The sequence below is a fragment of the Sphaeramia orbicularis genome, chromosome 7 (genome assembly GCF_902148855.1).
Source record: "Sphaeramia orbicularis chromosome 7, fSphaOr1.1, whole genome shotgun sequence".
NCBI lineage: Eukaryota > Metazoa > Chordata > Actinopteri > Kurtiformes > Apogonidae > Sphaeramia > Sphaeramia orbicularis.
In genome coordinates, this window is record NC_043963.1 from 12,530,084 (window position 1) to 12,554,121 (window position 24,038).

The window sequence follows — 24,038 nt, forward strand, 5'->3', positions numbered from 1 at the left end:
ATTTAACATTCAAGAATGCATCCGATGGAGTGCAAAGTAAAGTTTTGGTAAAATAAGCTCTTATATAAAAACACATGATCCCTTGTGTATAAATCAAACCCACAAATAAATAAAAGAAAATACATCAGCTGAAAATTAAACACTTCAAGTATTAAAACCCAAAGAGAATAAATGCATCTTTTGATGAATTAACACATTTAAGGATTTCTGTTATTTCTGCCCGTACAGTCTCAGGTTTATTTATTTTTATCAGAGACGCAGAACTTGGATTACCGCGCTACGAAGTTAATGAAAACCAAACACATCTGGGTACATTTTGTTGTGTTTTGGCTGCTTCTGATTTTTCCACAACACAGAACTTTGAGTGATTTCATAAGCCAAGATGAAGGTGTGACGTTTTAAAAAGCTAAAATATTTCTAAATGTAATATCTGCTGGCTCCGATAAGCCTGTTTCGGACACTTTCAGTGATAGTCCTTCATCTGTAATGTTGTAAAACACAAGAAGGTTTGGGGTCTTTTTGCACCAAACAAGGCTCATTTTTGTTAAAAGTTCATTTTGGACAGTGCAATACTCACCTTACCTCAGTGCAATAGCCACAACACATGCACCTAACTTCTACCTGTATATATCCTATTCGTTGTACACATCTCTCATCTGTAGTATAGTTAGCTTTTGTATATTCTCTCTGTTTATTTCGTTCATTTCAGAGTTCTAGCATTACTTCAGTAGCATGTGTATGAATATTTTTTTATTCTGAAGCCCATCCACTTCTCTTAACACTGTGATATTCGTATTTTATTTTATTGTCCCTTTTGCACCAAGTGTTTTGCTGCTAAATTGAACTGAGCCGCTAAACTGATCTTCATTGTTCCTGTGATTAGAGCTGCAACCGATTAATCGACTCAAAGTGATCCAAAAAAAATTATTCAACCACAATTCTCTTGAATCAAAGCTTTGTTTCCTTCATTTCTCTGCTGTTAAACATTGGTTCCACTGTTGTGTTTCACACGGACGCTTATTGTGACGCACAAAGAAGCTTCAATTCAGGAAAACTGCAATAGAACATTCCCCTTCACTCAATTCGAGTCGATTAATCGAATCGTGAATTTTTGCATAGGATTCAAACACCTAATCGATTAATCGGTTGCAGCTCTACCTGTGATAGTGACAATAAAGATCTATTCAATTCTATTTTCTCAGTTTCCTCACAGTGACCTCAGAACCTTCGTTTTGTGATGGGGTTCAAACACCCAAAAAAACAAAACAAAAACAACCAAATATCCGATGATGTTCCAACACAACTGCCTCACAACTTTGGTTTCCTAAAACATTAACAGAGCTCGTATTTTCCATCCAATCAGATAAACGCCTTCGGTTCATGTCCGTAGCAGGCAAAATCTGAGCGCACAAACACATTTTCTCTTCCTCCATCTGACACAAACAAGCTCAGTGTTTTACCAACATTCGTCCCCAGTGCTTGACTTAGTCCTTCCCTGAATATCACATATTTACCAGCGGTTGCACCAAAAGGAGCGCTTCCTTTCTAAAAGCGGACCCAGTTGTCCCCGGCGTCCGGCCTCAGGCGAGGGGCGGCACCCCCCTCAGTCTGCGGATGACGTTGGCTATCCTCTTAGCCAGTCGTGGGTTTGGCTCTTCAATCTGGAAACTCCGGGTCAGGAGGTTGTACAGCGAGCCGTAGCCCACAGCCACCACAGTGCAGGTCAGGCAGATGACGTTGTAGGGCATGCTGAAGTCTGGGGTCGGCAGGTTGACCAGCAGGGGCTCGGTGTAGATGCGAACAAAGTAGCTGGACTCCTCTTTACACGGGAAACTAGAGGATGATGGGAAATGATTGTAGTATTCATCTCCACAGAATGAAACACTTGATATGTACAGCAAATTTGTGTTTTATGCATAGTCAGAATTTAGTCTGATATGAACCAGCCACACTTTTATAAACAAGCATTTCATTAAATCAGGACAGTGTAGTGTGTGTGTGTGTACGCATATACAGGGTGACCCAAAAAAACGGGAATTTTTGAAGTGCGTATTGGCAGACACGAGCAAGTGGCAGCACTGCGAGACAGTGACCTTGAGCAAGTAAACACACCCCCATTTTAGTAACCATGGATCAGTGGAACAGGCAATAGCGTGTGTTAGCCATAAAAATGTTTTATAAAAACGGTGATAGTTTGAAAGGGAGTTCCGACGTTTTTACAACTTAGGATGTCATGGTGCTGTTCCATCAAAACGCAATAAAATGTTGGATTAATAACTTTGAAGAGACACAGTATCACAATATCCCAGGTGAGATGTTGCAGCGGTCAATGAGGAATCTCAACAGCAGATTTCAAGAATACATTCGTACAGGAGGACGCCATCTACAGGAAGTAATTTTTAAAAAATGAAAATTCCATCATTGTTTCTTAAATGGCATGTTTTAAGGTTTCAATTACTATGAATAAAAATTTTTTCTTCCATCACTCTTGGTTTTATTGGATTGTTAAAAAGTTCCCGTTTTTTTGTGTCACCCTGTATTTGTGTATGGAGGTTTGTTTACATCTATATTGTGTCTGTGTATTGGTGTATTAAGTGTTGGTTATGGGTCTGTCTTAGGGGTTGTTTGTGACATATGTGGCCATGGTGTTCGTTCAGTATGTGTTGCTTGTGCCAGAAAGTTTGTATCTGGATGTTGAAACTGTTTTCTTATTCTTATCTTTCCTATTTGTTCTTATCTATCTCTCCTTTATGTGAAGCACTTTGTAACATGTTTTAAAAAGTGCTATTTAAATAAAGCTTTACTTACTTACTTACTTACTGTCTCATATGTTCTGGTTTTGTTCAAAACTGAAAAACTTTTGGCAGTCTATATTTAAAATTTATTTCTGATGTAATGGGGTCTCCTATTGAACCTGAGGCAACAATTGCAATATTTGGCATTACATCACATTCTTTTCATTTTAACCAAAACTCTACAAATCTAATTGCCTTCACAACTCTTCTAGCTCGTAGACTAATACTACTAAAATGGAAAGATAAACAACCTCCAACATTCAAATCTTGGTTTCTAGATCTTTTACATCATTTAACATTGGAAAAAAAATCAGATATTCTATAAGAGGATGTGCCAAGAAGTTTTTCAGTACCTGGCAACTTGTTCTAAATCGCATAAAAAGGTAGATCCCTCACTTATTCCACAATAGTCTTATTAATACAAGTCTGTGACTAATATCTGTTTTCCTTATTTATTTATTTTTCTTATTGTCAATAATCTTTTTTTTTTTTGGTGCAACGGGGTGGGAATGTTCATGGGTTTGGGTTTAAAAACAAAAAACAAAAAAAAAAAACAATGACTGTATTATAATTTTCTGTGACTCAATATGTATTAAAAAACATTTTGAACAAAAAAAGGAATTTAGTCTGACGTGTAAGATTTTTGAGGTACTTATGGAACATAAGTAATTAACTGTCACCATATGTTCACTGTTGTTTAAGTATATGTTTCTTTCTTTGAGTTAGTTATTATTTATTTGCCAGCACAACTAAGAAACGCATTGGTAAAAGATTATATGTATATTTGTATGCGTGCATGTGTACTTGTATGTTGTGTGTATATGTATAAACGTATGTATGTGTATATGGACAAATGAGTGTGTGTGTGTATAGATATATAAATATAAAAGAGTGATGTAAAAGGAAGGGGGACATATACATTATTAATAATATTTTAGGGAGAGGGGGTGAGACTAAATAAGTTGCACTTCTTCCCACCCCTTTTTCGGGGCTTGTAAATGGAACTATTGTGCTGTTCTTCAGTCTAAGATTGTTATGATTATTGATATTTGTATTATTATGTATGTTTTGCTAGTTCGCATATATGTTAAATTTCATTGCATGTTCGGAATAAATCACTAAATCAAAAAAAAAAAAAAAAAAAAAAAAAAAAATTGGACATAGGAATTTAGGGTAGGGGAAGGATGGAGTAAGGGGGCGGGAGATTAGAAATTAAACTTCATCCCGCTACTTCTCGAATGGTTTACTTTCTTTTTTATATAATTCTTTTGTTGTTTGAGTTTATTGCAAATATTCAAAATAAATAAATGAACAAACATTTAGATCCGAGATGTCAAACTCATTTTTGTTCAGGGGCCACATTCAGCCCAATATGATCTGAAGTAGGTCCGACCAGTAAAATAATAAAGTAACCTATAAATAATGTCAAATCCAAAGTTTTCTCTATGTTTTAAAGCAAGGGTTCCCAAACTGTTAAACTCACTATAAATATGAAAATTCCAAACTCAAAAAGTAAAATTACTTGAAAATGTTCATATTTACAAACTATCCTTGTGAAAAAATGCCAAATACCATCAACAACCACAAACTACCTAACATTTCTTACAAAAAATAAGTGTAATTTTAACAATATTCTGCATCAGTTTATCGTTTACACTGCAAAAATCTAAATCTTACCAAGTGTATTTTTCTCATTTCTAGTCAGAATATTTCATCACAGTTAAAATAAGACATGATCACATAAAGAGTAACTTTTCAATGAGATATAAGAACTTATTTTTAGGCAATAGATCTTGAAAATCTTGGGATAATTTTCACTTGTTCCATTAGCAGATTTTTTTTGCTTAATTCAAGAAAAAAAATCTGCCAATGGAACAAGTGAAAATTATCCCAAGATTTTCAAGATCTATTGCCTAAAAATAAGTTCTTATATCTCAGTGAAAAGTTACTCTTTAGGCGATTATGTCTTATTTTAAGTGTGATGAGATATTTAAACTTGAAGTGAGAAAAATAAACTTGGTAAGATTTTGATTTTTGCTGTGTACACATGTGCATTACAACTTATAGATCACAGTGGATCAACAAAGACACAAAACATTTAGTAACAGGCAGAACATTGTTCAAATTGCACTTATTTTTCTTAAGACATTTCAGGTTGTACATGGTGTCTTTGTCTCTTAAATAAAAGAATCTTCAGAGTCAGAGCTGTTTTTGTGAACTATTCATGATCTTGCACAAGAGCAGATACAACCACACAGATAAATTCGAGTGAAGCGATCTCATTGGGCTTTCCCTCAACGTAAGCTTTTTATGCACAAGATAAAACATAGATAAAACATGGATGAGGCGCTTTAAGAAACTTATGGTGTCCAGTCCTTGGACCAAAGCACACAGGACATAACAAAACTTACTGGGGCATCATGTTCTACTCCTGCCTAGGGATAAGGCTACACTTATCAGTCACACAGTACAACACATTTTCCATTACGTTATCCCCTTTTTTGTGATTGCTTGTGAATATAAACATTTTCATGCCCTTTTACTTTTTTTACCCTTACAAAAAAAAAAAAGAAAAGAAAAATTTGGAGTTATCATTATTTACAGGTAATTATGGGAGTATTTTTGTGGTCCGACCCCCTTGAGATCGAATTGGACTGTATGTGACCCTTGAACTAAAATGAGTCTGACACCACTGACTGTTAACGTCTTCAGTGTAATCTTTGCATTTTATAACATTCAAGATACAAGAATGTTTATTGTCATTATGTGCAGAAAACAAAAGTTGTTTACAGGTAGTTCTCGGCTAGATAGAAAAAATATAAAAACACTCAAGAACATGTATATCAATATAAAAACTAGTGCCATCAAATTACTTTAATTTTTAATCAGATTAATCACAGGGTTGCCGTGGATTAAGTTTGATTAAATATCATTCATTTTTAATCTATATTAATTGCGTTTCATTTTGCATAAGTGAACAGACTCAAGAAAGAAGGGACTATATATGCACTTCAGGTGTTTATTAAACACCCTCAACCGTTTCAACAAAACAACACAAAACAACTGTTCCTTCTTGTTTTTTTTTGTCCTCACATTTCCATCCAGAGCCAGTGTGCTGTTTAGTGTCTTCCATCTTTATGGGTTGGTTCTGCTGCCTGTCAGTACCAGATCAACTGCCCATTTGTTCATGTGTGATGCTAACTCTACTTGAACAAACTGACCCAAATGCATTGGCAGAGATGTTCCGAGTCATTCTGTGCTGCAGATGGGCTAATTGTGTTAAAATTTTTACTCAGATTAATCATGATGATGGATTAATCTGTGTTAATGCGTTAATTTTGACAGCCCTAATAAAAACATTAAAGAATATGTGCATCCACATTATGTATGAAGTACAGAAATACAGTATGTGCACTGCAATAAAATAGTATGATTATTTAAATTTTTTTTGTTGTTTTGCTGCTATTGGAACCTCAATTTCCTAAGGGTTTTACCCAAAGGATCAATACAGTTCCATTTGATATAATATAATACAATACAAATTCATCTGATGGGCTGGACTGGACCCTTTGCTGGATGTGTTTGACAGCCCAGGTCTAAACTAATGATGTCTTTTCATCTCATCGTGCCTCACTGCTTCTTTACGTTGTACTCATCGTGTTACATATTTTCAATGTTGTTTTTGTGCTGCATCTTTTACACAAAATTTTCCCGTTCTGTATGCTGTGTCTGATGCCTTTCTTAAATATTTCTCACAGCTTTGGTGACATTTCTTAAATAATAATAATAATAATAATAATAATAATAATAATAATAATAATACATTGGTTTTATATAGCGCTTTTCTAAGTACTCAAAGACGCTTTACAATAAACAGCCAAGGGACAAACATAAATGTTTGTTAAACACTGCACTATCTTTCCTATCCAACTAATATATCATATTCTTCTTGTATATTTTACTCTGACAGGTGGCAACCCAATAAAAAGCAGATTTAACCACTTTGATCCATTTTAAGCCAAATTATAAACGTTAACATTATATTAAATCCACACGGGGGTCACATGTGAATGATTTTTCTGTTACGCTCCAGAAACAAAATGATGATGAACAGATGGAAATGCTGATCGCTATATTCCCCCACATCATGTACCGAGGTGATGAGAAGTGAGAAACATTATGTACTCACAAGCTGCTGAAAAGAGGACGTTCCTTCGTATTGTTTGTATCCATGGCAACCATACTTGGTACAAGAGCGCTGATGACTGAAGACCTAAACATACAGAAATATATTCAGGTCATTTGGAAAGAAAAAGAAAATGTATTTTTACACCACTTTTCCACCCATCGACACCGTCTGGATAAAAACACTCCCTGATACGTACCCGACGTAGAAGCCGTGGTTTGGATCCGGTGTGTACTCGGTCCATTTGAGCAGCGCCCTCTCAAACTGCACCGTGACCTCGGTGACGGAGTTGGGAGGAAGTTGAACCAGCATCTCCAGCAGGTGGGGCCTCACACGGTCCTTCGACGGCTGGTAGTGGATGTAACCTGGAAAACGAACCATGGAGACACTGTTTTAACATTTATCTGTAGACAGAGTACAGGGTGTCCCACAAAATTTGACATCATTTCACCTCCTAATAATTAGTTTAAATTTTTTTTGCTCTTTTTGCTCAAAAAAGTGTAATCATTTTTAATGACTGCGCTCATTGAGCTGCTCCACAACAAGATACGCGAATCTATCTATCTATCTATCTATCTATCTATCTATCTATCTATCTATCTATCTATCTATCTATCTATCTATCTATCTATCTATCTATCTATCTATCTATCTATCTATCTATCGTTCTATCGTTCTATCGTTCTATCGTTCTATCGTTCTATCCATCGTTCTATCTATCCATCGTTCTATCTATCCATCGTTCTATCGTTCTATCTTTCTATCTATCTATCTATCGTTCTATCTATCGTTCTATCTGTCTGTCTGTCTATCTATTGTTCTATCTATCGCTCTGTCTGTCTGTCTGTCTATCTATCTATCTATCCATCTATCTATCTATCTATCTGTCTGTCTATCTATTGTTCTATCTATCGTTCTATCCATCTATCGTTCTATCTATCCATCGTTCTATCCATCGTTCTATCGTTCTATCTATCTTTCTATCCATCTATCGTTCTATCTATCTATCGTTCTATCTATCTATCTATCTATCGTTCTATCTATCGTTCTATCTATCGTTCTATCTATCGTTCTCTCTCTCTCTCTCGCTCTGCTTTCAGGAATAGACATGCCGTTTACTGCAACAGAAAAGGCGTTATGTGTATTAAAGTATGCCCAAACTCAGTCAAATGTGAATGTGCAACATGAATTTGTTAGAAAATTTCATAAACAAGTATCAACAGGAAAGCAGATTTGGACGTAGCATAAGAAGTTTCAAGAGGAAGGCTGTTTGTGTCGGAAAGAAGGATCTGGACGGCCAGCAGTTTCAGAAGAAATAGTAAACCAAGTTCGCATTGAACATTTGTAATAACTTTGGAACATTATAAAATTACCATCCCCCACAATTTTTTGTATGAAATTTGTAGAATAAAACATTTCATGTCCAAAATAAATCCTATAAAGTATCATTTCTCCTGATAATGTAGTCACTCCGATATAGACACCTCAAATAATATCAGGTTTTTTTTGGGACACCCTGTATTTCTTCCAACCTGATGACAAAACGAACACCTGTGACGGTACCAGAGTTAGAGTGTGGTGACAGTTTTATAAATGAATACTTGATGAATGAAGATTTATCACAGGTGATAATTAGAATAGTCATCATTTGTCAGGTGTGTGTTCAGGTTGGATGCAGTCCATCTTTGTAAAACGTGACAGACTGGATTTTATCTATTTATAAATCCCTCAGTAGTTTCTCATCCCCTATCACGTCACTGTGCATTGAATTACACACCTTCGTTCAAAATAAGGATATTCAAGGATATTCAGGATATTCAATACTGAAAAAAAGGTTAAAGTCTGAGGCCTCTTTTAAATTTGCTGTTTTTTCAGGGTTGAGACGATCACGTGTATTCATTTCTCATTCTCTTTTCTTCATATACAACAAGACAATACAGGAAATATGTGCACAGCCTTGAAACACACACAAAAAAAATAAACTGAATGTGTTGTAAAGGTTAAAATCACTATTTCCTGTGACCTCTGACCCCATAACAAGAAGCAGCACAAACAATTAGAAACATCTGATGTGTTGAATGAAACCTGGTATAAAACATAAGAAAATTAAAGAAATAAATCTCATATTTTCTGAATAAAAAGGATTAAAGACATGTTAAGTGCAAAGGGAGGTCACACTAAATACGACCACTTTGTTTTATAGAAGCTGTTTTTTCCTTGAAACTTCAGTTTTTCCTGCTGCACATACTTCACATATATCAGATTGGATCTAAATACAGAAACAAATGCATACAGTATGTGTGGACATTCGAACTTTACTAAACCAACAAACATAACGTTGGACTAGGACTTTTGCAGAGTACTGTTAAATGAAAGATAAAGTGAAGAACTCTTATTCCACCTATATGTTTTTGCATGGTTGGAACTAACATGTTTAGTCTATTTATTAACTCTTTAAGTGCCAGACAGTTAAGGGGCTAATAAGCCTTAAAAGTGCCACAGAATTTGGCCGTTTTTCAGTATTTCGCGTCGTTTTTATAATATTTGAAGAATCCTGCAGGAAACTGCTCGGTAACATCCGACCGATTGCTGATTAGATCCAAAACGCACCGGACGCAGCCGATTCATTATTGATCGTAATTTGCATAATTTATAATAATAATAATAATACTAATAATAATAATAATAATAACAATCTTTATTTATATAGCACTTTTCATACATTAAAAACTGTAGCACAAAGTGCTTTACATATCCGTTTAAAAATCAGTACCGCCCCCCACCCACACCCACCCACTCACACACACATATACATGCAAACCCACAAGCTCACACATACTTAAGAAGACTGACTGAGCACGGGTAGACCAGAACAAAAATGTACAAGTAAAAGTAAAACATCAGTTTAGGAGGCGCTGTCTCAGGGAGCCATCCGCACCAGGAGGCAGCCGCCGACCCCGGCGACCAGGCACCAGCAACACAGCCCCGCATCCCAACTAGTGGGAGAGGGCCAACTGGGACCCCCACCCACCAGAAAGGAGCGGACCCTAGTGAGAGAAGGCGCCACAGCCCCCGGAGTCCACAGCCGCCCCCCGGCATGGAGGGCTCCCTCTGATGAAACACCGGAGAATAAGAAACATTAAAAAGATATAAAAATATTATTCGGTCGCGTGACCTCAAATTCCCGTCTGATTGGTCTCAAAAGGGGGACACAGAAAGAACGTCATCGAAATGTGAGAAAGAAATGGGGGTGGATGGTTTGTTTGTACACAAATGTGGCGTGTTCTCCAAAGCCGATCTGATCGGCCTGTGGCACTTTACAGGTTGTTTTCGTAAAGCCGATTTAATCGGCCCATGGCACTGAAAGTGTTAAGTAACAAGAATATTCAAGAAATATGTGTGCAAATATGAACACACACAAACATATCAGAACTAAATGGCTTCTACAGACACAGGTAAGTATTTAGTGAGACCTTTGTTCACATGACAAAAAGTTTCACAAACAATAAGAAAGGTTTGACATATGTTGAATGAAATTTTGGGTAAAACAAGCTGAAGATTACAGCTTGGGTAAAGAGAAAGAAAACAAGAATAAGGTGACAAGTACCACCTGTAGACTCTATAATGTTTTTAACCCATACAGACCCAATGCTACTTTTGTGGCAGTTCCCAAATGACTTTTCCTCTATATTTATCTGTTCTAAAGTGATTTATCCTCATTGTTTGTAATGCTATCCTCCTTAGTTTGTGTTTTTTCAGTGTAAATCATGTATTTTCCTATATTTCATTTATTGATCATGTAGACGTTCATAAAAGCTCAGATTAAAGTTGAGGGTTATTGTATCAGAAACAGGAAAAACTGAGGAAAAAGTGACTTTTTCAGCAACGATATCAATAACTGAACATAAAAATAAGTGTCTCCGTCCACTGTCATTGATCCAACTTCATGGGTTTTACTGGTGAATCAATGTCGTAGAAGATGACGGTGTTTCTACGTTCACTAGGGAGCCTCTGAATGTTCAAATGAGTCATATCTGATTGGGTTTGGGTCTTTATGGGTTAAGGACTTCATCTGAATTCCTCAAGTGCCTTGAGATAATTGTGTATTGATATTGACAATATCTAAATAAAAGTAAAATGAAATGAAAGATTATTTCAGTAAATTTAATATGGTCTGCACAAAATTGTCTATAATTCAAGACAGATTGAGTGCAAAGGGAGGTCACATTCACCACCTGACTTTGGTCTAGTTTTACTCAATGTATTTCCTGTGTATCCCTGACACAGATGCCAAATTCCATATGTAATGTATTAAAAAACAAACCTAATCCTGGCCTAAAATTATTGCACAGTGCTGTAGAAGAGAAATTTATTCTCTTCAACAAATAACACAGACACTCCATCGGTCAGCAGAGAAAACAACCTCCTCCTTGTGGTAAAAAGAAGCATCTGCGTGGAGTTTGGACAAAAAAGGTCATGACAGAAAGATTGAATGAATTCCCTGAAAGTTACTAAAACATTGGTCGTGCTTGTATTGGAGCATCAGCAAATGTGACTTTTCAGGGTTTGTTATTTTTGCACTTATCATTTAGGTATAATTAAGTGGAATGAGCTTCTTTGCCAAGTAAAAGCTTTTGCACTGGTCAAAGTTTTCAAGGCAATTACCAGTCATTAAGTTGTGGATTTTTCAGCTACAATTAAAATACTTAAGTCCCAGGCAGTAATACTGCAAAAATAGAACTGCTTAATAGAATTATATTGTACACTCCTGATCAAAATCTTAAGACCAGTTGAAAAATTGCAAGAATTCACATTTTGCACTGTTGGATCTTAAGAAGGTTCAAAGTAGAGTTTCAAAATGCAAAAAGGAAGAAATGGGAGTGAGACAAATAAAAAAATTGAGTAAGGGTCAAAACACGGTATTCGAAATCTCTCTGACAGGACATTTTAGAGACAATTTGACAGATTAGTGTTGCTAAATGACCCACATTTTTACTTTTAAATTCATTTTTGCTTTAGTCGGACCATAAGGGATTATCCAAAACAAGGAACTACTTTATATTGAAATAAATGTTGGAATGGCAATCAATTAAAGTTCACTCTCTGACAGGACATTACTGTCTTTTGACCCATAAGCAGTTTATTGAAATTAAAAATTAAACTGAAATAGGCTGTTCATCAGTCAATCAAAAGCCTTTAAAAGCCAAAATGTGTGCAAAACCTGTGACAAAAAATGACACTGAATCCACATTTTTGAGCAGATTTTGGCTTTTGGATTGGCAGATTTGGCTCCTGTGTTTTACAACATACAACATGGCTATAATATATTTTTGTGTTACTACAACAATTACTATTTTCCCCATCACTCCCCTCTCTCTCTTTCTCACTTTCATTCACACTCCCTGCTTCCCCTTTTCCCTATCGCCCCTAATCAAGCCACATTGTTTAGTTGCTCTTTACATTTATCATCTTTTTCACTGTAATATGATGTTGTCGTTGTTGTTCATCATTACTCTGTTGTCGTTGTTTATGGTTTGTTTATTTGTTTGATTTTCCCTTTGTTTATGTGTTGTTGTTTTTCTGTCCACAATGTCTTGTTAACTATCACTAATAAGAAAATAATCCCTCCCATTTCTTCTTTTTGCATTTTGAAACTCTACTTAGAACCTTCTAAAGATCTAACAGTGCAAAATGTGAATTCTTGCAATTTTTCATCTGGCCTTAAGCTTTTGATCAGGAGTGCATATGACAATCTAAGATCATCCACCACTGATTAACTCCAATTATGTTCTAAAAAGGTGAGTTAACATGTAAAGACATTATCCTCTTGTTGTCCTGAGGTTTTTTTGGTTTGATTTTCATTTGGATCTGTACTTTTGTGACTCACTGGGCTTGTTGTCCTTTCCTTTGCTGGTAACGGTGAGCGTGTGGATGTAAAGGCGAAGGTACCAGGGCACTGAGTCCAGCAGGAGGATGGGGAAAGACCTGAAGGGGTGGTAGTTATACATCAGCGTGTGGATCTCGCCTGTCTGCAGCCCGTAGCCCGCCACGTAGCGCTCGGCGTGGAGCAGAGGACGCAACATGTCGCCTGGAGGTCAAACAGAAGACAATGATCATCACAGCAAAACACATTTAACCCTTTAACCCCTGATGCGTCTGTGGTGTGTTCTGAGTGTATGATTTAATTTAAATATACATTAAAATTCAACTGTTTGCTCAACAGGAAAAATTTCAAAAAGTGCTGATAGAATAGACGCTGTGCTTTCCATAGACATCTGAGCATGCACAGTGCATCCCCCACTGCCCATGTAATGAGGGATAAAGTGAGTGAGACCAACTTGTTTTAAAAGTAGACAATTTTTTTTTTTTTTACACCGTCTTCCTTGCTGTTTTTGTTTTTACTGTTGTTTGCAGTGTTTTGGTGATTTTCCTTTTTTTTTTTCTACTACATTTTTACTGAATTTTACATATACGCAAATAAGAAAATAAAAATGCTTGACACTACGAGAATAAAGTTGTAATATTTCAAGAACAAAGTCATTATATAATGACAATAAAGACGTAGTTTTAAAAAACTCATTATCTAACGAGAATAAAGTCGTAATATTTCAAGAATAAAGTCATTATATAATGAGAATAAAGTCGTAGTTTAAAAAAAAAAACTCATTATTTAACAAGAATACAGTTGTACTTTTATGAGATTAAAGTTGTAATAGTTTGAAAATTTGACAGAGTTTCCGGTTTTACAGCAAACGAAAGAAGTGAAGCAGCAACTTTCACTTCTGTTGTACAAGGCATTAAAATGAACAAGAAAACAAGGGTGGTCTAATAATTTTTTCCGCGACTGTATAACCATATCCCAGATATGATCAAAACCAGGATAAGCCTCATAACCTGTCAATGTAGTACAACACAAAATTGTAATATGTACAAGAAATATTGTATGATACACCAACATGTGGCTTATCCATGTATTCTGGAAGCTGTGAGGATGTAGAGAACTATGCATTCTACATTTATTGAGAGTTACCGGTGAATTGCTAAATGATTCCTTTATTCAGTTATTTCAGATGAAAGTATGAGCTATGAGATGAGTTAGGTTTTGACCTTTGTGATGTCTTGTTGATATTGTGAATTATTATGGAATTAAACTGTAAAATAACAGAGGAAGAGTTGCTACTGTTTCTAATACAGAGGAGCACAAAACCTGACTGTCCTTCAGCTGCACATTAAACTTTTGGTCAGTTAGTGGCAGTTTTCACCCATATATTTGACAAATTAATGATAAATTATAAAATGTCAATCTTCCTTTGACTCAGGAAACTCAGAACTAATAATTATAGTATAAGAGTCTGGTAATGACCTCAGTATCCTGCTGTGCTTTAATGAGGCCACATCATCTCTGCTCAGTTTGCAGGTTAAATAGAGGAAAAACTGCTTCATTATAGGATGCTAATGGATCTGAAATATGACAGACAGTAATACATACAGTCCTATGCATTTTAGGGACAAAATTTATACAACTTCTCAAGAGTCACTGATATAATTTATGTCATCATTTGGAAATTTTAAGTACATGAGCAGACGTGGACTTCAGTTAAATATTATGCCTTTTCTTGTTTTAATGGAAGTGAGTATTAAAATAAGTGACAAATACTCAGAAAATAGCATGTAAGTGTAAGTTTTTCAAATAATTTTAATAATATAGTACATAATTATGCAAAAATGCTGAGTTTTTAGTCAAATAATGTCAGCAAAAAGCCACCACGACTCAACTCTTGAGTGAATTTGTCTAAATTGAACAGGATTATTGTGTTGTTTTGTGAATTTTATTACAGACAAAATTAAGGGAACAAAATAGGTGACCAAGATTGTCCTATAGGGGTAGTGATGAAAATATTAAAAATAGCAGCATTCAGGGTGAGGATAAAACTATTTTTAGAGCTATTCTGCTTTAACCCGTGGTCTGAGCCGGTTCTTAACTCTCAGGTTAGAGTTCAGGTTTGCACTTTTCTCTGCACTTCGCCTTGGGCTTTGTCCTCTATTTGGATGTGCACACATACTGTCCTTAACTATTGTCCTTCTATTCCCTGTAGGAACGTGCATACGTGTGTCAGCTGATGTGTTGGTGTATAACCAGTGCAGTACAGTGTGAATGTTTTAGGGCACAAGAAGGTTTGTTGTTTCAGTATAATGATATATAATGTACAAATGCATTTCCCGTCTCTGTAACAAAATACATGTGAAATGTAGAATTATCATTAACCCATAAAGACCCAGTGCAACTTTTATGGCAGCACCTAAATAGACTTTTCTCTCTTTTTAACCTTTCTTATGTGATTTATCACCATTTATTATGATATTATCCTATGTATTTTGCATTATTTTGAGTAAATAATGAATTTTCCTTTATATTTAATTAACTGATCATGAAGATGTTCATGAAAACTCAAAGCAGATTCAAAGGTTATTATATTAAAAAAAAAACTTTTCCAGCAAAATATATCATTAATTGAACAGAAAAACAAGCCTCAAAAACCCCTCTCATTGATCCAACTCCATGGGTTTTACTGGTGAATCAATATTGTAGAAGATGACGGTATTTCCACGGTAACAACGGAGCCTGTGAACGTCCAAATGGGTCATATCTGATGACCATGAAAAGACGACGAACTGCGTTTTACATCAATTACTTAATTGTATTGATAGGATTAGTGGATCAACAGGTATTAAAAATTAGAGATGAGTAGATGCTTTTGGTCATTGATGGCTTTGTGGGTCTTCATGAGTTAAAATAAAGTATTGCAGAAAAAACGACTTAAGTGTCCAGTATGTAGTGTGATCTTCCTTTGTACTTAAACTCTACTGCGTAGACATAATGAGATTTAATCAAATAATCTTCTAGTGTTTTACACCAGGTTTTATTCAACACATGCCCAGTGTTTCTTATTGTCTGGGCTACTTTTTTTTATCATGGAAGCAGAGATCACACTAAATACTGACTGTTTAGTATCATAGTTTTTTTTTAGTTTGTTAGATTTTAATGCTGTGCACAATATTTAACTAAGAATTAATTAAGAAATAGATATTATGCTCATTGTAACAGTGTAAAAACTACAGCTAATGGTGGCCTAGGACTTCTGCATTGGACTGTATGATTGGTACAACAAGTAGTGTACACAGAACTAGATTCATTGAATAACTAGTTATCATAACCTCATTCCAGTAAATGTTTCCTGTGTCAATACATCCACAGTCCACAGCCTACGACAAATTTTTGGTCTCAAAATATCATATTTTACCAAAAGGTGAGAAGTTTGCATCCCTAAAAATGTACTGCTTTCATTAATTGTACTTAATTTTATGACTTTTCAATGCCTACAAAGTTAGATTCTATAAGTCTTTTTTCATGTTTTTCATGACTGTGGGAAAAGGAATCAAGAAAGAACTGAGTAGAGAAAAAATAACAGAAATCTGACAAATGTTTGCCTCTTGACAAACTTTTATGGGTGTTTTTGTGGTGCAAACTTGTGTAGAGCTGAGTTCTTTGAATACTTGTATTATGTGACTCACTGCAAAGTATTTGGTTCTTACCAAGATAAAAAAACACAACAACCTAGATTTAGAAGTGTTACATATTTATCTTGTTTTAAGAGGTAATTTATTATTTTAAGTGTTCATACATCCGTAGACCTGCTTAATTCTAGTTTAGGGGTGTGCAATATGACAATATTAGATTGTGAAGGATAAGAACGTATTGACGATCCAACAAAGCAGAGACATCGTGGAATGGGGGGGGTTTAGTATAGTAGTATTTAGTATGTTTATGTTCTTGGCACATGTTGGCAAAATTGCACAAACTAAATGAAAAATATTCTGGAAGGTTCTTTGGGGTAAATTATTTTTTTCTTTTAGGGCTATGTTTTACACAGGGAAATTGCTTGGTTGCACTGTTCAGAAACTTGTAAATTAGTCTCAAAGATCAATGTAAAGAATTGTGATAAAATCGAGATCGTGATTTTATTTTTTAAAAATCGTGATATGATGTTTTTGCTGTATCACCCACCCCTATTTAAGATTTAACTAGAAGCACTCGGAGAGCGCAGACCTCCGCCAAGGCTGATCAGTGGCCCCCCCCGTGGGCCCCCCCACCCCCGATCACCACCAAAATTTAATCATTTCTTCCTTATCCCATTTCCAACAAACCCTGAAAATTTCATCCAAATCTGTCCATAACTTTTTGAGTTATGTTGCACACTAACGGACAGACAAACACCTGGCAAAAACATAACCTCCTTGGCAGAGGTAACAATCTGAATTCAAGAAATCTAGTCCAGTGAAATTCTCTTGCTGCATGGACAGATATTTCACTTATTTTGAGAACCTTTTCCCTCAGATTTAGCATTTTTATCTTATTTTTGGACACCCATTTTTTTATAGTGCATTATTTTGTAATTGTTGTCTGTTGTGCTGTATTTTACGGCAATATTTGTTGCCATTTAGGAGAGCCTTTTCCTCCATAATTACACGATGGAAACACAAAAAGTAATTCTGTTCAAGTCTACTCTGACGTGGTTTAAGTATAAAATGAGGACATAAATATACACAAAAATTTTTTTAGATTTAGTTATGTGCTTAAATTAGGTTCTAAACATGTCATTTTATATAAACCTGTTATCTTATTGAATTTACAGATGATAATTATTTCTACCTGGATATAAAATCCATCATACCCCTCAGTCCTGAAGCTGTGTCATCCTCTGCTGTTCTCACTTACCTTCACTGGATTTCCAGCGAATCAGCAGGTTAAGCGAGCGCATGGAGCCAAAGGTGTTTGCTTCAGTCAAGTCGTACACAGAGAAGGTCCGTCTGTCCCCGAGCACCACTGCCTGGCTCAGCAGGTGAGTGGCTGGGGTCAGCTCAAACTGCTCCCCCTGCAAAATAACATGAAATATGTCTGAGTCAATATCCACGTTGTCGATAATGGTTTCAATTACACATGTAGAGGATGGCAGGAGTTTGCTGCGTGTGTGAAATATTCAGACAGTAAAACATTTTGAGTGACAGGATATTATGAAGAAATGAAACCTGAGGGTTGTCTGTGATATCGATGTAGATTTTACTGGAAGACGCCAGTGGACAAGCTTCTGTCAAAGTCCGAGAAAACATCTTGAACAGCGACCACTCTGATGGAACAAACAGCTTGAATCAACCAAGGCCAGCAAGTTAATGTCACACTTTTATCCACAATCCTCCCACATAAAAAAACAAAAAAACAAAACAAAACTCTGAAGCTGGAGTTTTTCTGACCTCGTTTGCCCTGTCCAGACGTGTGCAGGTCAAAGACTACATTGAGTGTCTGTCTCAGCTCCCATGATGTGGTCGTACACTCCGAGTCCTGACACACTGGTCTGATGTGAACCGCCTGTGAGTGGAAACTGCTGTGGAAGAGCTTCTCTGACTTCATTAGGACTGCAAGACCAGCCTGTTAAAAAGTATGGGTTACAATAAGAACTTCTCATGGTCAAAATATTGTTTTAGGATACAGAACTTAAAGGACTTTTAAACCATCATTGTGATTCCAACCCTGCAAAAAAGCGTGTTTTTTCCATAAGTAAATAGTATAAAGCATCAAACCACCCTGTTTGTTTTCTCTGAATAATTCTGCATCTGATGTTTGTCTTCAGTGTACAGTGTTCAGTTTTGTTGTCACTGTAGTCAACATACAAGATAAAAAGATGCTACAACGAAAGCACGCATGTATCCAGGGATCAGTCTAGACAACTACTAGAATACACAAACTGAAACGTACACACATACAAGCAGTAAATAATAAATAAGCAGTAGGTGGAGCGGTAAAATCATATGTTCAATACACATATGAATATATTGCACAGTGTAAAAACAAGTGCTAGTATCACAGATGCACAGAAAATATATGCATAGTCATTTCGTGATGGGTAATGGGTGTTTCTATTCTATTCTATAGCTGTGGAAAAAAATTAATAGACCACCAAAAGTCAGCAAAAACAATGGTTATGCAGTCAAGTACTAACTCCTGTGTGTATCATGTGGCTAAAGCAGACAGAAAAGAAAACATGGAATGCCTAAAAGCACTGTTTTTGGCGTGGAAAATGGATAGATATCAGCTCTGAAATTAAACTCTAATAAGCTATTTTTGTTATCATTATATTTGTCCAAACTAACGTACCTTTAGTTGTACCGGGAATTAAAATGAACAAGAAATTAAAGAAAACAAGGGTGGTCTAATAATTTCTTCCGCTATTCTATTCTGCTCTGTTCTGTTGTAGTTGTTTGAGCTGTTTTCAGTGACCTGAAACACCTGTCAGAGGGTAACATTCAAACAGACAGTGTCCAGAATGAGAATTGTCTTTGGTGATGTTAATGGTTCTGTTGTTTACCTGTGAACTGGGCTTTCACATGAGTTTGATATTACCTCTGGACCTCTGATCATTTATAATAAGTGCAGAGGTCTGCTGCGATCTTAATCCCATGTGAATCTGCTATATCTGTAATTACCAAAGTAAAAATTCCACCTCAAACAACCTCATCTATTTCAGCGATTCCTGTGATATTAGTCCTGTGTGAATCGACATTCGCGAGTTGCAAGATTTTTTTGTTTCCGCCTGTGCATTTAATCAGCCTATGTCCTGGTCAAGAATGACAGGGGCTATGCTGGTGATGATGAAATGGTTGAAAACTGTTTTAGGTGCAAATTCAGGAGGTTCATGTCATGATGTACCGCGGCTGTTCACTGAAAGACTGAATTTTTATAGCTTTCAGAAAAGTGGCAATGATGAGGTGGATGGAATGCATGACAGCAACAGTCTTTTCAACAGTTATCTATAAGTGGCAAAATTGCCGGTGACATCAGAACCGAGCAATAATGTCAGTAAATTTGAGTAAAAATGAGACTTTGCTCAACTCCTGCAAAGGTGCTGCATGACACCTTGACGTGGGTTGCCAATTTCTAAATAACCAGAGGTCCACAGGTTATACTAGTCCTGTGTGAACAAGACTTATGACATACATTTAAATACCTCAACTGATATTTCTAAGAGGACAAAGAAAAAGTATATTAGTTCTGATGCAGTGCAGGTGTAAAACAGACTGTCCTGCTCATTTTTCCTCCATTTCTTCTCTCTCTCTAATTTCCTCACTCCCATTCCTGCATCTTATTAGAGTTAACATCACATATTAAAGGTAGGGTAGGAGATCCTGGAAAAATGGTTCAAGCAAGCTACATTTTGAAAATACACAATTCAAAAATCAAAACCCCTTTCTTCAGAGTTCCCCCCAAAGCCCCGCCTCCATTGTATTGATTGTACTTGCAGAGGGGGGAGGGACAAATGGAGGCTGAATCTGACAGACATATCACCATTCAATCATTTTGATGAGCCGGTTAAAATGATTGGATGGTGTTTTTTCAGTCCTGTCCATTCCACAGGTGACTAAAATTTTTTATTTTTATGTTAGAGCATTTAATTAATTGCTTACAATCAGGGTATGAAGGAGATTTTAAGCAATATAGCAAAACATGTTCCAGGAAAACATCTCCTACCCCACCTTTAAACACCAGATTGGCTTCTGTTGGGTGAAATAGGCTATAACTACTTTTGTCGGTAATAAAATAACAGAATGGCACACTCATCATGTTAATATAGTTGCCGAATAGTTTTATTTTAGCAAATCCAGGGCTGTGTTGTATTATGGAGGAAAAAAAACAGAGTTTTAAAATCATGCCATAGAGTCACATCACATTTGCTGCCTGATTGTGTTTGGGAACTACATATGTTTTTTGGATTTACTGTGATCCTTTCATATGATCCTTCCCAAAAAACAAGACCTTGCCTCAAAATGGATACTGGATTCGAGGTGATTCTGTTTTTGTTGTCTTTCTTAGCACCTGTTGTGCAGTTAAATTTGGCATTTTATCATGACATTACTGACTATATTCACAGGGGGTAAGCTGATTGGTATTCGAGCAATTTGCAACAATTTTGTGTGTTATCAGAAGTGCTCAATATGTAATTTATGTTTCAGGTGAATGTTCTGAGGTTATGGCTGTACACAGTGTTTGCAGACACACACCTTGGAGCCACATGGCAAAAGTTTCTTCCAAGGCGTCAGATTTTCAGTACAGACAATCTCTCGTGGGAGGGTAGCGTAACGGAGGAAGCGGTGGTCGGTCACTACAATGCAAATAGAAAAAGAAGAAACAGTCATACAGTAGCGGAAAAAATTATTAGACCATAAAAAGTCATCAAAAACAATGGTTATGCAATCAAGTACTAACTCCTGTGTGTATCATGTGACTAAAACAGGCAGAGAAGAAAACATGGAATGCCTAAAAAGCACTGTTTTCGTCAGTACAGTGCCATAGCTACTGATGTAAGAACTGAAGTGATTTTGGCTATTATCAAAAAAACATGGAAAATGGATAGATATCAGCTCTGAAATTACACTCTTATGAGCTATTTTTGTTGTTATCATTATATTTGTCCAAACAAATGTACCTTTAGTTGTACCAGGCATTACAATGAACAAGAAATTGAAGAAAATAAGAGGTGGTCTAATAATTTTTTTCCATGCCTGTATGTAACAGAAAATAATGAGGCAGCAACATACAGTATTAACTGAAATGATGACAAAATTGTGTTTGTATGAATTGTCTGTCATGTTCTAAAATGAATACAAATTTTAAAAAAAGAATGGGACTTTTCACGTCATTACACAAGTGATGCAAAATATATTACATATTTTGAGGGAAACAAAGACAAAGATGCATTGCTTTACCATTTCCTATACCGAGGGGCTTGAAGGAAGCACTTGGTTGAACCGTGTTTGTGGAGTCGATGAAGTTCAGTGAAGCACAGAAGATCCCAGATAAAACATTTGTCAACTCTTTCCATGTGCCATCCACACTAAAAAAAAAAAAAAAAAGAGTCAAAATACCACAAATGTGAGAAAAAGCCAATATAAATTCTGATTAACCACTCAAAAAAGCACTTACAACATACAGTGTTCATTTCTTCTCTTACTTGCTTCTTATTTAAAACAGGCTGACACTTGTTGGAAGTTTCATTACTTACTCCTCACCCAACATTTCTTAAACTTGTCATCTTGTAACCACCAGAGGGCTATACTCACTCTGTTACTGAATCCTGGAACCAGACCCAGAGCTCAGCACCAGGAGGGGAAGGCATAAAGGGCTGCCCCCACTGCATGGTCCTCCAGTAGCCCTGTGTGAAGGAGATGTGAAGCTCTCGCACTGAGAACTTGGAGATGACCTGGCCAAGAGACTTTGGGAACAGCCGGTAGTGGGAAACTATGAACATCAGAAGATACCATGAGTTGAATACTGCATCAGTGATAAACATTTCACATTTTTATGTAGTAGATTTTAACCCTTGAAGACAAACTATTTTCGTGGCAGCTTCCAAATAATTTTTCTCTACCTTTAACCTCTCCAGAGTGATTTCTCATCACTAATATACACTGAATTTTGCATTTTTCGGTGAAAATCCGATATTTACCTATATTTAATTTACTGATACTAGATGAAAAAAATGAAAGAAGGTCCGCACAACCTGTGAGCTCCCAGAAAGTTTATTGACCAAAGTGGTGACGTTTCGGGAGAAGGCCCTTCATCAGACTAATGGGTTAATAAACTTTCTGGGAGCTCACAGGTTGTGTGGACCTTCTTTTATTTTTTCATCAATTTTTTTGGGATCCTGCACACCTCTCATTTTTTGGATGTGTGAGTCGATCACCTCTCTTCTCGATCATGTAGATGTTCATAAAAGCTCAGTAAATTCAGAAGTTATAACATCAAAGAAGAGAAAACTGAAAAAAGTGACATTTACAGCAAAATATCTCATTAACTTAATGTGAAACTAAGTGTCTACAAACACTGTAATTTCTCAAGCTACATAGATTTTACTTTTAAATCAATTTTTCAAAAGATTAAAGTTTTTCCATTTCATTGCAGAGCCTCTGAGCATCAATGTGACGATGATGAAAAACAGAGAAAGTGCATTTTACCTGATTTATTTCAATGTATTGATAAGATTAGAGGTTTAAAATGTTACTAAACGTATAATGGTTGCCAGTCCTGTTTAGGTCTTTGGGGGTTTTTAACACTGGACTTCAAGATATTTTGAAGACTTTTTACAGACAGGTGGACAATATTGTGAATTATTTCATTCATTTATCACTTACGGTAAATACTGTGGGTAGCATTTTACTGCACTAGGTGGAGCTACTAGTAGTGTTAGTGACATACATATAAACAGATTATAGGTCTGCAGTGTATATTAATATCCTTCATTCAGGTCATTTATGAATCGTTGTACACTATAGTTTCTAAAACACAGCTCAGATTTTAGCTAGCTAGCTCCTTTCCTTAATGTTAGCTAACCTTTATTTCCTTTCATGAAGTCTGTTTCCCACAGGGTGCGGAACTGGAAACTGGCGTACACATCTCCAGATTGAAGAGGCCTTATCACCAATTCCTCCTGAAAGTCATCTTTAGGGTGTGCTCCGGCAGAGGTGGTTGTTGTTTCGGGGGGAGTTGCGTCCTGTTTTTCGGCTGCAGCATCATTTACAGTCTCTTCTTGAAACTCGGTTGGTTCCCATTGTCTTTCCTCCACCGCCGGCTGTTCGGTCGTTTGTCCACCTGTTTCGGTACTTTTTTCCGGCAGGTTAACCGCTTTATCCGGATGCTCGCTAGTTGACGTCGTTTCATGAGTGTTTGTAGCGATTAAAAACGTCAAACTGCACAGAATAAACAGCAGACCTACAGGGATGTTCCTGCGCGCGGCCATTTTTCCCCGGCGCTTACTGTCAAGCGGCTTACTTCCGGGTTTTTACGTCGTGCGTCAAAAATTGACCAATGAGCTGCGTTCATATGGAATCAACCAGCACTGATGGGAACCTGCTTTGTTTTATTAGAAAATGTTAGAATTTTTCAATATTTTTCATTTAAATCCAGGTATAATCTTTTACTGACATGTTCTTTCGTGTAATATCTTTAT

General features: G+C 36.3%; 1 protein-coding gene across 1 annotated transcript; it reads right to left on the bottom strand.

Annotated features, from left to right (window-relative positions):
• Positions 1-1,194: 1,194 nt before the first annotated feature.
• Positions 1,195-23,982, bottom strand: pigt (phosphatidylinositol glycan anchor biosynthesis, class T). Its single transcript, XM_030139129.1, has 11 exons — positions 23,423-23,982; positions 22,153-22,330; positions 21,799-21,926; positions 21,094-21,194; positions 18,292-18,466; positions 18,070-18,167; positions 17,759-17,915; positions 12,869-13,069; positions 7,181-7,346; positions 6,985-7,068; positions 1,195-1,833 (listed from the first exon to the last, which is right to left on the bottom strand). The coding sequence occupies exons 1-11, from the start codon at positions 23,826-23,828 to the stop codon at positions 1,581-1,583; spliced, it is 1,947 nt and encodes a 648-aa protein (XP_029994989.1). The 5' UTR covers positions 23,829-23,982; the 3' UTR covers positions 1,195-1,580.
• Positions 23,983-24,038: the final 56 nt, after the last annotated feature.

What these genes read in the sequence shown, in the direction of transcription:
- pigt (XM_030139129.1), bottom strand. Translation starts at nt 23,828, where the DNA reads ATGGCCGCGCGCAGGAACATCCCTGTAGGTCTGCTGTTTATTCTGTGC. An exon ending in CTTCATGAAAGGAAATAAAG is followed by an intron (nt 22,331 to 23,422) that starts GTTAGCTAACAT and finishes TGATGTTCATAG; the next exon opens with TTTCCCACTACCGGCTGTTC. An exon ending in ATATCACAGACAACCCTCAG is followed by an intron (nt 17,916 to 18,069) that starts GTTTCATTTCTT and finishes GTTATTTTGCAG; the next exon opens with GGGGAGCAGTTTGAGCTGAC.